The sequence below is a fragment of the Manis pentadactyla genome, chromosome 5 (assembly GCF_030020395.1).
Source record: "Manis pentadactyla isolate mManPen7 chromosome 5, mManPen7.hap1, whole genome shotgun sequence".
NCBI classification, from domain to species: domain Eukaryota; kingdom Metazoa; phylum Chordata; class Mammalia; order Pholidota; family Manidae; genus Manis; species Manis pentadactyla.
In genome coordinates this window covers 86,852,387-86,865,811 of record NC_080023.1, presented here as the reverse complement: position 1 = coordinate 86,865,811, position 13,425 = coordinate 86,852,387, and the positions used below count along the sequence as shown (strand labels likewise).

Below are 13,425 nucleotides of genomic sequence, written 5' to 3'. Positions count from 1 at the left end.
AAATTTTTGTGTATCTCTTATAGGCTTTAAGTTTGTGGTTACCATAACATTTGTGGGTAGTTTCCTAACTATGTAACAGTCTACATTAAGTTGATGGTTGCTCTATTTCAAGCACAATCTAAAAGTACTTCTTTTTTATTCTTCTTCCTCCTCCACACTTTTATTTATAGCCCTTGACTGATTTTGTGTATAGTTGGTTTTACTACTTTTGTTTTGTTTTATTTTCATACTTGCTTGGTAAGTAGTTGGTCTACTGTCTTTACTGTGGGTTTATTTTCACTGCTGAAAACCATGTAGGTGTAAGAACATTTCCATCTACAAAAGTTCCTTTAACATATCCTGTAAGGCCAGTTTAGTGGTGGTAAATTCCTTCAGCCTTTGTTCATCTGGGAAATGTTTAATCTCTTCTTCAGTCTTGAATGACAACCTTGCTGGGTAGAGGATTCTTGGCTGAAGGTCCTTCTGTTTCAATACATTAAATATTTCATGCCACTCTCTTCTGGCCTATAAAGTTTCTTCTGAGAAGTCTGCTAATAGATCACGGGGTTTCCCTTATAGTAATCTTTTTTTTCCTCTCTAGCTGCTCTCAATAATCTCTCTTTATCCTTAATCTTTGGCATTTTAATTATTATATGTCTTGATCTTGTCTTCCTGGGGTTCCTTTTTTTAGGAGCTCTCTGTATTTCCATGACCTGAGTGTCTATTTCCTTCCCCAAATTGGGGAAGTTTTCAACAATTATTTCCTCAAAGAGACTTTCTACCCCTTTGTCTCTTTCTTCTCCTACTGGTACTCCTATTATGCATATATTGTGTCATTTGGATTGGTCACACAGCTCTAAGCATTCTTTCATTCCTTGATATTCGTTTTTTTCTCTGTTCCTCAGTTTTGTTGTGTTCTCTAATTTCCATTGCATTGTCTCTTCTACTTACAGCAATCTGTTATTCATTCTCTCTATTGTATGTTTCATTTCAGTTACTGTATTCTTCAGCTCTGAGTGGCTATTTTTCAACTCTTCCTCCCTGAGATCTTCAGTACTTTTCTGCAGATCAGTGAGCATCTTTATGACTATTACTTCAAAATCTTTATCAAGAAGATTGGTGATCTCCATTTCATTTAGCCCTCTTTCTGCTGTCTTATCCTGTAGTTTTGTTTGGAACATATTCCTCTGCCTCCTCATTTTGTCAGGGCTTCTGCGTTTCTTCCTTTGTATTGGATGGATCTGCTGTGCTTCCTGGTTTACAGAGTAATGGCTTTATGAAGATGGCATCCTGTGCTCAAGACCCTTTACTGTCTATTGCCTGGTTCTCCTTTGTTGTGGAGCCCCAGTTGCTGTTGGTGGGCTATGGGCAGGCTGCCTTTCTGCCTGTCTGCCAGCAGTGGCTCATCTCTGTCAGCAGAGGGTGACAGCTCGCTTCAGCCGGCCCTTTGAGAGCTGAACAGTGAGGCTTCTGCTGGGATTGTTGGGAGAATGACCACCTTCTGTCTGCCCTGCACTGATGGCTGTGCTGCTGGTATGATGGGGTAGGCCAGGGAGGTGCACAGGGGAGCAGGTGTGGGGCTGGACCACTAGCAAGGAGGAAGGAGTACTCAGAACTGGCTCCCACAGGCGCCTCCCCAGTTAGGCTGAGAGGGCTTAGAAAGCTGGGAAAGCCTCCTCCACCTGCCAGACATCAAAGTCTGACTCCTGCTGGGCCAAGCAGGACAGGTGGGTGGGCAAGTGTGTGCACAGGGAAGCACCTCTGGCTGAGCCACCAGTGAGGGAAATGGACTGCTTGGGACTGGCAGGTGCCCAACCAGTTGGGTTGATGGAGGGCTGGGAAACCTCTTCTACCTGCCATTTCTCCTGCAAACAGAGCTCTAACTGTCGCCCTTCTGGCACCCTTCCTACTGCTGGTAAATCTTTCAAACTGCCACCTCTTTTGGGTCTCAGCGGGACCAATGGAACATGCCTGTCCTCTGCAAGTGGCAGGAGTCTCAGCCTCCCAGAGTGCTCCAACTCTCCCTGGTGTCCAGCGCTATCAATCACCAAAGCCCAATGAATGTGGACTTGTGTTCCCAGATTCCCAGAGCAGATCTCCAGAGCCAGGTGTGCAGAGTTTCTGAGTACTTATACCCTCTCTGTTCTTTCCTCTTCCTCCTGCCTGTGGGCTTGGATCGGGGGAGGGCTTGGGTCCTGCACAGTCACGGCTCTGCCTCTTTACCCTTTTCTGTGTGGTCTTCTCTTCTTCCCCAGGTGAAGTTCTTCAGTAGATGGTCCATTCTGCAGCCTTCAGGTCATTTTCAGGGATAGTTGTATTTGCTGTAGTTGCCTCCTTGGTGTGAGTGTGGGAGGGGGTTTCCGCCTTGCCTTCCTACTCTGCCATCTTGCCATCTTTTTTTTCCTCTCTCCATCTCCTTACATTACTTTTACACACATAGTGTCAAATACTTAATAATATGTGCTTAAATATCATTGTAATACTTACTTAGTTAGCAAATATTGTGTTGAATACTCAGAGTGCACTGAATAATGGGGAGGACCTCACACACACATCTGTGTTATAAGAAACTCTCCAGGTAAATCCACTGGTAGAGAGGCTAGATGAGTGATGGACAACTAACTGCGGAGGATTGCCACTGCTGCAAGCATGGTGAAAGATCTTAGCAGTACGATGGCCATGGAATTGCTAGGTATAGAGAAGCAGGAAGATTCTAGAAATATTTGGAATTTATGATCAAACAGGAAATGGGAGGTGAAGTAGAAGGAAGAAGTCAAGGATGACTTCCAGGGAAATGATGGTTGAAAAGTTGGTTTTTGTCTTTTATAGTGACTTATTTTACTTAGTAATGTTTCCTTCATTACTTTGGTGATAATTAAAATTTGGTGATAATAAAAATTGTCATCTATTTGTGTATTTGCCCTCAGTGGTATCACAACATACTGATTCTCAGCCTTCACATAAACCCTTAACCTGTGGGGGTGGCAGCGGCATTGTACAAAGCACAAAAGCTCTTATTTTGAAAAGTGAATATATACGGCTAGAAAAGGAAATTTCTAAGTTAAAGCAGCAAAATGAACAGCTAATAAAGGAAAAGAATGATCTATTAAGGTAAGAGCTGCTTACATGAAATTATGCTTATGGCTGTTACATGTGGGAGGAAATGATGTGTACGTATATATTTTTTGCAGTTGGCAACCATTCACACTTACAGGGAAATAAATTTTTAGAGCTGATGTCATAAGCATCTTTTTTAAAAGGAATGAAAATGTGGTACTCCATTCCAGATGTTTGCTATCTATCAACTAACCTATTTTTAACAAAGCCAAGAACCAGGGAGTAAGCAAAGATCTCTCAGGTGGCTCCTTAAATATTCAAGACCATAGGCCAAGTCAATGAGGCTTTTCTCAAAGGAGGACCCTTCAGTCCATTATGGTAGTCTGTTTACTTTTACTGTATAAACAGTTCTAACCAATTTATTTGGCTTCTACCAAAGATTAGAATCATGTGCCAAGCACTCTACTAATGATAAGCACTCTAAAAAAGAAGAAAATTATAGATTAAACAAATAACTATACAAATAATTCTTTACAATGAATAGTATTAAACAAAGTAAATAAAAAATAGGATACTATGAAAAAGTATAACACAGTGAGCAAACCTTGTCTAGATGTAATGGGAGGGGTCATTATGAAAAAACTAATATATAAAAGTAGATCTGAAAAATGGGTAGAAGTTAGGCCAGATGAAAGGGGAGACAAGTAGGCCTAGGCAGAGGGAACAACACGTGCACAGGTTTTGAGCCCATCAGGAAGAATAACCAGTTGGTGAAACTGAAAGACATCCTGTATGTCCAGAACATAGAGATTTAGACAGAGTAAGGTACAAAATGAGATGCCAGAGGTGAGTACTCCTGATTACACAGACCCTTAGAGGTTATTCTGAGGAAGTTTGGTTGTATTCTAAATGTAATGGTTACCTCCAGTGGAGGATTTTAAGCCAGCACTGATGAGATCAGACTGCATCTCTGGCTGCTAGAACAGTGTAGGGGAACCCAGTTTAGGGATCTGTTTGTTGTAATCCAGGCAAAAGACAGTCTGGCATGGACTAGAATGGCACCAGTGGAGATAAAAATAAGGAGATAAATTTGAGAGATAAGAGGTTTTTATCAAAAGCCTTGGCTGGCTAATAAAATAGAGAGGAGCAGGGCCTGTAGGATTGCTTACCAGGTTTCTCTCTGGAGGAACTAGGTATGTGCTGGTGGCATTTCTTGTAAGAAACAAGACTAATCCAGGAAAGCATGATATAAATCTTTTAAAATAACAAAAGAACATTAAGGGTTCATCTATCTAGAAGACCAACTTATTAAATTATTGCCACAATTTGTCAATAGGTAAGCCAGCTGGATGATATCTCATTCATTTGAAAACATCACATTGTAAGCTTTCTTTTCAAGACTCCATGGAGATTTACTACAATTATTCAATTTATATTGACCTCCTTTAATTTTCTGATCTGTGAAACTACTCCAAACAAGGAGCATTAGGGTAAAATTAAAATATAAGTATGATAAAATGGTAAATTATATTTTACCACAACTTAAAATTGTTTTATGTAAATGTGAATACATTTCAGGAGTTGAGCAGTCTTACAGTCTTTTTTTCCCCCTCCACACTTAAGCAATAATCATCATCTTTCCAATGAGGTCCAAATGTGGAAGGAGAGAACCCTTAAAAGAGAGGCTTACAAAGAAGTAACTTCTGAGAATTCTCCAAAGTCTCCTAAAGTGACTGGAACAGCTTCTAAAAAGAGACAATATGAGTCTTCTCAATGCAAAGAATGGAATTTACAAGACCCTGTACCAAAGGAGTCACCAAAATCTTGGTTTTTTGATAGCCGATCAAAGTCCTTACCAGCGCCTCATCCAGTTCGCTATTTTGATAACTCAGGTTTAGGCCTTTGCCCAGGTAAGTAAATATACTGATTATTTGGAAATTATTCTTAATAATAATAAAGGTTAGAACTTATCTTTAATTTGTGGCCCCAAAAAGCAAGTTTAGACAAGAATATGTAGTTGAGCAAGCTGTAGTGCACAGCTTTCGTTTGCTATCCCTGTTTGAGAAAGTTTCTCCAAACCACAGCACTGAAGTGGAATCACTTTTTACCCTAAATTGTTAGGACTGAAGTTTATTCTCCTCAGTTCTTGTCCCCGCTGCAACAAAAAATTGAAAGGAAGAGACACAGTAGCAAAGCAGAATGAAAGTTATTTGAATACACTCCAAGGGAGGAGCAGACCACAGTCAAGGTAGACAAAGGCAAGAAAGGGAAGCTCATTGAACTCCTGCTTGGCGTTGAGCAGGTCTCTTGCCAACTCTTAAAGCCAGGGTCACTTGGCATCCACTGTCTGCTTGAATCTGCATGCCATGGGAACTGAGTCCTACTACCCCAGGATTTGGGGGAGCCACAGAGCACTAGATGGAGTGAGATTATGTTCTGAGAACTTCTCAAAGCAAAGAAGGGAGATTTTCAGGCAGGCTACTAAGGAACTCAATTGCTCAGCCTGAGTCCTCTCAGGGTCCCCCAGGCGACAGAAACTTGCAAGCCCAAATTAGAGCTCTCAGTAGGCCCTCCCTGCCTATCTGGAATAGAACAAAAAGAGTAAAGAAAGGGGAATGTGGGCAACTCAAGAGAGAAGGCACATGTAAGGGTTCAGTGTCTGGGGTCTTATACAGCTTTTTTGATAGGAGTCAGCATAAGGCATGATGTATACAGGTAATTTATAATTTCTTTGAAGTTTTGTCTTAAGAATAGGGTTATTTAGGTGACTGTTGGCCTGTATCTCAGTATTCTTCATCCACATAGGTTTATTTACATTTAAGAGATCTGTCTCCTGTCCTGGTTACAAAGTTACTTAATTAAAGGGCTGGAAGAAGAGAAAGAACAGCATGTAGATTAAGTAAAAAATAAACTGGGGGGAGGGGCTCAAGATGGCAATGTGAATAGGGAGGGCGGCAGAAATCTCCTCCCAAAACCATATATATTTTTGAAAAGGCAACAAGTACAACTATTCCTAAAAGAGAGACCAGAAGATATAGTACAACAGCCACGCTACATCTACATCTACAAGAACTCAGCAAACATCTCACAAAAAGGGTAAGATACAAAGCCGCGGCCCAGCAGGACCCGAGCACTCACCCACCCCAGCTCACCAACAGGAGGAAAAGAATCAGAGTGGGGAGGGAGTGGAAGCACAGGACTGCTAAATGACCAGCCCTAGTAATCTGCACCAGGAGCACAGACACACATTGCATGGTGTACTGGATATTAGAGAAATGGAAAAGTAAAATCCTAGATGGAGACTGTGAGCAGGTCCCCACAGCCTATACCCCTGGGACAAAAGAAGAACAGGCGCTTTTTAAAACTCTTAAAGGGACAAAGGCTTAACAGCTGGACAAAATCGTCCCAGCACACTCAGCTCAACAGGCTGGGAATCTTAAGGCATTTCAGGCGCCCTAACCCCCTGGGGGTAACGCAGCCCCGAAGTCCCTCACTACAAAAAGCCTGCCATTCATTCCCCCTGGCTGGCGCAGCAAGCAAAATGGCTCACCTGCCACAGCTGAAGAGCAGCCGGAGAACAGCCCCACCCACAGCAACAACACAGAGTCTCCTCCCAGCGCGCAGCTAACCAAGAAAGACCCAGAGGCTGCCACCAATGCACAACTGTCCGGTACAGACAGAGGAAGCCAGAGCAAGGTCCAGAAGGCACAAAGGGGCGCCATTCTTGCAGGAGAACACACCCGGCAGGTCTGCGACTCCCCCACAGGGCTCTAGGCTGTCCTGAGGGCTGCCCTGCCCACGGTGGCTCAGGAGATTATCCCAGAGACTGCTCCCTGTGTGCGGTTAATCGACACAGGCAGCGGAGAAGGGTAAGGCAACCAGCAAGCAGGAAGGGACTTTGTTCTCCCAGCTGATACATGCACCACCTGCCAGCGACCAATTCGCCATGGCAGAAGAATCTGGTCCAGTCAAAAATGACTCAGACAACACCAGAGAGAGGGCCTGGTGACATAAATATAACCAATCTTCCTGAAAAAGAATTCAAAATAAAAGTCATAACCATGCTGATGGACTGCAGAGAAATATGCAAGAGTTAAGGGATGAAGTCCGGAAGGAGATAACAGAAATGAAACAATCAATAGAAGGTGTTAAGAGCAGACTGGACAAGGTGCAACAGACTGTTAATGGAATAGAAATCAGAGAACAGGAATACAGAGAAGATGAGGCAGAGAGAGATAAGAGGATCTCTAGGAATGAAAGAATATTAAGAGAACTGTGTGACCAATCCAGATGGAACATCGCATTATAAGGGTACCAGAAGAAGAAGAGAGAAGAAGGGATAGAAAGTGTCTTTGAAGAAATAATTGCTGAAAACTTCCCCAAGCTGGGGAAGGAAACAGTTTCTCAGACCATGGAAGCCCACAGATCTCCCAACATAAGGGACCAAAGGAGGACAACACCAAGACATATAATAGTTAAAATAGCAAAGATCAAAAACAAAGACAGAGTATTAAAGGCAGCCAGAGAGAGAAAAAAGATAACCTACAAAGGAAAACCCATCAGGCTATCATCAGACTTCTCAACAGAAACCTTGCAGGCCAAAAGAGAACAGCATGATATACTTAATGCAATGAAACAGAAGGGCCTTGAACCAAGAATACTGTATCCAGCATGATTATCATTTAAATTTGAAGGAGGGATTGAACAATTTCCAGATAAGCAAAAGTTGAGGGAATTTGCGTCCCACAAACCACCTCAACAGAATATTTTAAAGGGACTGCTCTAGATGGAAGCACTCCTAAGGCTAAATAGATGTCACCAGAGAAAATAAAATCACAGCAAAGAAAGTAGACCAACCAAATGCTAACTAAAGGCAAAACATAAAATCAACTATCCACAAAAGCAGTCAAAGGAAACACAAAAGAGTACAGAATAAAACACCTAACATATAAAGAGTGGAGGAGGAAGAATAAGAAGGGAGAGACATAAAGAATCATCAGACTGTGTTTATAATAGCTTAATAAGTGTGTTAAGTTAGTTAGATAGTAAAGAAGCTACCCTTGAACCTTTGGTAACCACGAATCTAAAGCCTGCAATGGCAATAAGTACATATCTTTCAGTAGTCACCCCAAATGTAAATGGACTGAATGCACCAATCAAAAGACACAGAGTAATAGAATGGATAAAAAAGCAAGACCCATCTATATGCTGCTTACAAGAAATGCACCAAAAACCCAAAGACATGCACAGACTTAAAGTCATGGGATGGAAAAAGATATTTCATGCAAACAACAGGGAGAAAAAAGCAGGTGTTGCAGTACTAGTATCAGACAAAATAGACTTCAAAACAAAGGAAGTAACAAGAGATAAAGAAGGACATTACGTAATGATAAAGGGGTCAGTCCAACAAGAGGATATAACCATTATAAATATATATGCACCCAACACAGGAGCACCAGTATATGTGAAACAAATACTAACAGAACTAAAGGAGGAAATAGAATGCAATGCATTCATTTTAGGAGACTTCAACACACCATTCACTCCAAAGGACAGATCCACCAGACAGAAAATAAGTAAGGACACAGAGGCACTGAACAACACACTAGAACAGATGGACCTAATAGACATCTACAGAACTCTTCACCCAAAAGCAGCAGGATACACATTCTTCTCAAGTGCACATGGAACATTTTCCCGAATAGACCACATACTAGGCCACAAAAAGAGCCTCAGTAAATTCAAAAAGATTGAAATTCTACCAACCAACTTCTCAGATCACGAAGCTATAAAACTAGAAACAAATGACAACAACAGCACAATGCCCCAACTTCTGTGGGACACAGAAAGGCAGTTCAGAGAGCAAAGTATATAGCAATCCAGGCCTATTTAAAGAAGGAAGAACAATCCCGAATGAATAGTCTAGTCACAATTATTGAAACTGGAAAAAGAACAAATGAGGCCCAAAGTCAGCAGAAGGATGGACATAATAAAGATCAGAGAAGAAATAAGTAAAATTGAGAAAAATAAAGCAATAGAAAAAAATCAACAAAACCAAGAGCTGGTTCTTTAAGAAAATAAACAAAATAGATAAGCCCCTAGCCAGACTTATTAAGAGTAAAAAGAGAATCTACACACATAAACAGAATCAGAAATGAGAAAGGAAAAATCACGATTGACCCCACAGAAATACAAAGAATCATTAGAGAATACTATGAAAATCTATATGCTAACAAGCTGGAAAACCTAGAAGAAATGGACAACTTCCTAGAAAAATACAACCTTCCAAGACTGACCAAGGAAGAAACAGAAAATCTAAACAGACCAATTACCAGCAACAAAATTGAATCAGTAATCAAAAAACTACCCAAGAGCTAAACTCCTGGCCAGATGGATTCACCACTGAATTTTATCAGACATATAGAGAAGACATAATACCCATTCTCCTTAAAGTTTTCCAAAAAATAGAAGAGGAGGGAATACTTCCAAACTCATTCTGTGAAGCTAGCATCACTCTAATACCAAAACCAGGCAAAGACCCCAACAAAAAGAAAATTACAGACCAAAAGCCCTGATGAACATAGATGCAAAAATACTCAACAAAATGTTAGCAAACCGAATTCAAAAATACATCAAGAGGATCATACACCATGATTAAGTGGGATTCATCTCAGGGATGCAAGGATGGAGGGGGGCAGTGTCAGGGAGCACCCCCCACGGGGGAGCGCTGCAGGAGGGGCTCTGGAATACTGGGTTTCTCGTATTCGTTCTCACCACTGAGCATTTATCATATGCTCAGGTGTGCATGGTCAGAGCCCTTTGTGATTGTGTACCTGCCTGTCAGAAATACCCTATCATGCAGTTGTAGAAATCTAAAGCAACAAAACTGTACACTAAGAAAGACAGCTGCCAATTATTTAAAGTTCTGATCAAAGGTTCCCAGGGCTTATGAGAGCTCTCCTTTTGACACAGAAAACATGAGGCCACTCTCATCAGATCCACATCAAAAACAGATCAAGTTGGCAGTTTGTAAAGTACTCTTAGGGATACAGTAAGGCTCAAAACAATTTGTAAAACATTTTTGAACTATTCACGTCATTGAATAGTATGTAATAAACATTTAAGGACCTTTCAATAGCTAGCACTTACGTGGAGCTTCTGCTGCATACACACAATTTTAGAAGAGTCTTAAAAACCTGAGAAACTTCTGTCATCACCTTTTTGATTTTATCTGTTAGTGCCAAAGGCACTTGTATAGTATGACTTAATCCAATCACAAATAAAAATGCTTAAATCTTTTTATGAATATATGGATCTCTCTGGCACTATTTTTAAGTGAAATAAATTTTTAAAAGGAGGCTGGAGGAATATTTAAATCAAAAAGTGGCCAATTCAGAATTAAAGAAGTTTCAGCTTGACTTAGTAAAATATCAAAAAATATGTAAGAAAGTTTTAATTAAAAAATTTTAATGTAAGTTTTTATTTTAATTATAAAAGGTAATCTAAATAATCTCACCAGCTTAATTGCCACAACCAGTTTTGCTAGCTTTTCTTTTATGAATGCAAGAATTTGAACATGAACATTTATAAAGAAATAGATGCAGTTGAAGTACTTTCTAGATATTCAGTTTTCCAAAGATGACTCAATATTCTCTAAAATATGTATTTGTTGAACAAAGCATTTTTTCTAAAAATAGGGCAAAAGAAAATCAAACTCAATTCAGGTTTGATTCACTTTGAATCTCAAATTGATGAATTCCAAATAAGACTTTATTACTTGGTTTTATGCACAATGTGGTTTTTCTAATAACTGGTTTTATGAGAAAATGGGGAATAAACTTCCCCAACTCTGATGAAATGAAATATACCTTTTTAATGGCCAAACATGGAGACATAAATGACCACATTGCCATTTTTTGTGCTGCATATCTCTACTATCTAAACATCTCTCCCACTTGCAGCTGTATTTGTGTTTTGTGTATTTTTTTTAAAGACTAATTACTGTTTTTCTTTTCTTTTCTCAGAAGAACAAACTGCTGGAGCAGAGAGTGTGGCTGCTCAGCCCAGTCCTTGGTATACCTCCTCCACAAAAGATGTGCCTGAATGCAAGACTCAGTAGACTTCTCTTCTATTGTTCTTCCTGGGGCCCAGCATTCCTTGTTTGGAAATTTACCGTGTTGATTACTCTGTGTGTGTCTATCCCTGGCAATGATGTCACAGCCCAACTTAATTTCAGTTCAGTTTTCACTTTGCCACTAGAATTGGAAGATGAAGGAAAAAGAGATTAATACATTCCAGTAACTTAGAGTGGTGATAGCAACACCTTATTCATGAATGCATTAATACCTTAGAAGTTGAATTATTTTATTTATTTATACATTTTATAAAAAATTAAAAGTTATTGAAGGAAATTCCAGTCTTTCCATGTATACATAAAATGTATACATTAGTGTTAATGTAAAGTTATTCACATATCTAACTTAGATAATTCCAAAGCATAATACATAAATTAATATAAACTATCATTTAATTAATGAAATTATACAATATTTAGTACCTCAAACATTCAATAAATGTTTAAATAGTAGTTGTGAATCACAACTCTGTGCATCTTAGTTATGGTTTCTTGGTGGGGTGCTCGGAGTATATTTGGCTCTCCTCTCATGTTTGTTGGCTTTCAGAATTTGCTATGAAAATATACACATTTTCTGGATTTATGTTGAGAGAGAGCAAGTGCTGTGACCACTTTGCTTCCTAGTCTTAATAACTACAAAAGTTACTTCTCACGTTTCTGTCATCCACCCACCCCACTCCCTATACAAGCACTGTAAGTTGGTTGGTTTAGACTTTTTCCTCCATTGCACTTCACTCCCAGCTGGAAGGACCTCATAGATTATTTATTTATTCTATCCTTTATTTTAAACATGAGGAAACAGCCAAGAGTTCCTATGAAAGTGAAGTTTTCTAAACCTGGGGTTCCTGCAGATAACTAGGCATCTATGGATGGGCTTCATGTATTCTGTGAAACCTCTGAAATTTTATGCTAAATTTTGTGTGCAGGTTCATTTTTCCAGGATACTTGGGTCCATGCTTGCTTGCATCATATTTTCAGAGGAATCTGTGGCCCTAGAAGAGGTTAAGAACAGTGGTGTAGAGACTATCCAGTATTACTGTTATATTATATCTCTTGAAAAAGCACATAAAAGAGCAAGTTGCATAAGGTTTACAACAGTGTTAGATTTCCAGGCATTCCCTGGTAAGAAGATTCGTTCAAAGGCACAGATTATTATTTGCATCATAGCTATCATTTTGAAGTCTGTGGATTGGGTATTTTCTCTTACCTTAATATACTGTCACAGGAACTCACTAGAGCTAAGGGGAAAGTGGCCCTTACTATAATCCTCTCCTCCAAGCCTGTCCCTTGAGAGTCATTTCTCCTTTCCACCCTTACCCAAACGAAACACTGTAACAGAGCCGCAGGTTTGATTCTTTACAATGTCAGCTCCTCCACTGAATAAAACTAATGGAAGGTAGTGAGTTCACCTGGATGATAAAACTAAGGCCATTAAAAATATAATCAGTCTGCAATGTATATCCAATCCAGTAGAATGTTGCTTAAATACTGAATTTGGAGGTCCATTTCCTTCCTCAGATTTGGGAAGTTTATTTCTTCAAATAAAATGTCCCTTTCTCTCTTCTTCTGGGAGTCCCATGGTGCATATATTTGTCCACTTGCTGATGTTCCATAAGGAGGCTTGCTTCACTTTTTGTATCCTTTTTTCTTTTTGCTTGTCTAACTGGATAATTTCAAATGACCCTTCGTCAGTTTTGCTGATTCTTTCTTCTGCTTGAACCCTTCTGCTGTTGGACCCCTCTAGTGAAGTTTTCAATGCAGTTATTGTATTCTTCGGCTCCAGAATTTCTGTTCAGTTCTTTTTTATAGTTTCTTTCTCTTTGTTAATATTTTCATTTGATTCGTGCATAGTTTTCCTGGTGTGATTTAGTTGTCTGCACTCTCTTGTAGATAGATCATTGAGCTTCTTTGCAATGGTTATTTTTAAATCTTTATGAGGTAATTCATAGATCACTATTTCTTAGGAGTTGGTTTCTGGAGATTTATTTTGTTCCTTTGATTGGTCAACATCTGGGGATTTTTTGTGCCTTCTGACTTTTTGCTGAGTTCTATGGATTTGAAAAATGATCTGCCTCTTCCAATCTTTACAGACTTCTTCACACAGGGAGACCTTCATCAACCAGCCAGTTAGAGCTTCTGGGAGCCTCTGAAATCTTTTTAGGGGATATAACTTCTCTGGGCTTATGTAATTTGCCAACTAGAGAGGTTTGCCAGTTTCTTTTCCAGAAGCCTGTAATCTCTTCCTCTGTCTAGTA

At 39.7% G+C, this 13,425-nt stretch overlaps 1 protein-coding gene across 6 annotated transcripts in view; it reads left to right on the top strand.

The window, feature by feature from the left end:
* The window catches only part of CENPE (centromere protein E), an 80,204-nt gene extending 67,344 nt beyond the window's left edge, over nt 1-12,860 (top strand). For 5 of the 6 annotated variants that reach the window (XM_036879215.2, XM_036879216.2, XM_036879217.2 and 2 more), the window contains 3 exons: nt 2,907-3,090; nt 4,660-4,946; nt 11,061-12,859. In XM_036879215.2, coding sequence (XP_036735110.2) covers nt 2,907-3,090; nt 4,660-4,946; nt 11,061-11,155 — 566 coding nt within the window. In that variant the 3' untranslated portion in view covers nt 11,156-12,859. Of the gene's footprint in view, nt 1-2,906; nt 3,091-4,659; nt 4,947-11,060 lie in introns of all 6 variants that reach the window. The other variant, XM_057502496.1, reaches the window with a different exon arrangement.
* Nucleotides 12,861-13,425: the final 565 nt, after the last annotated feature.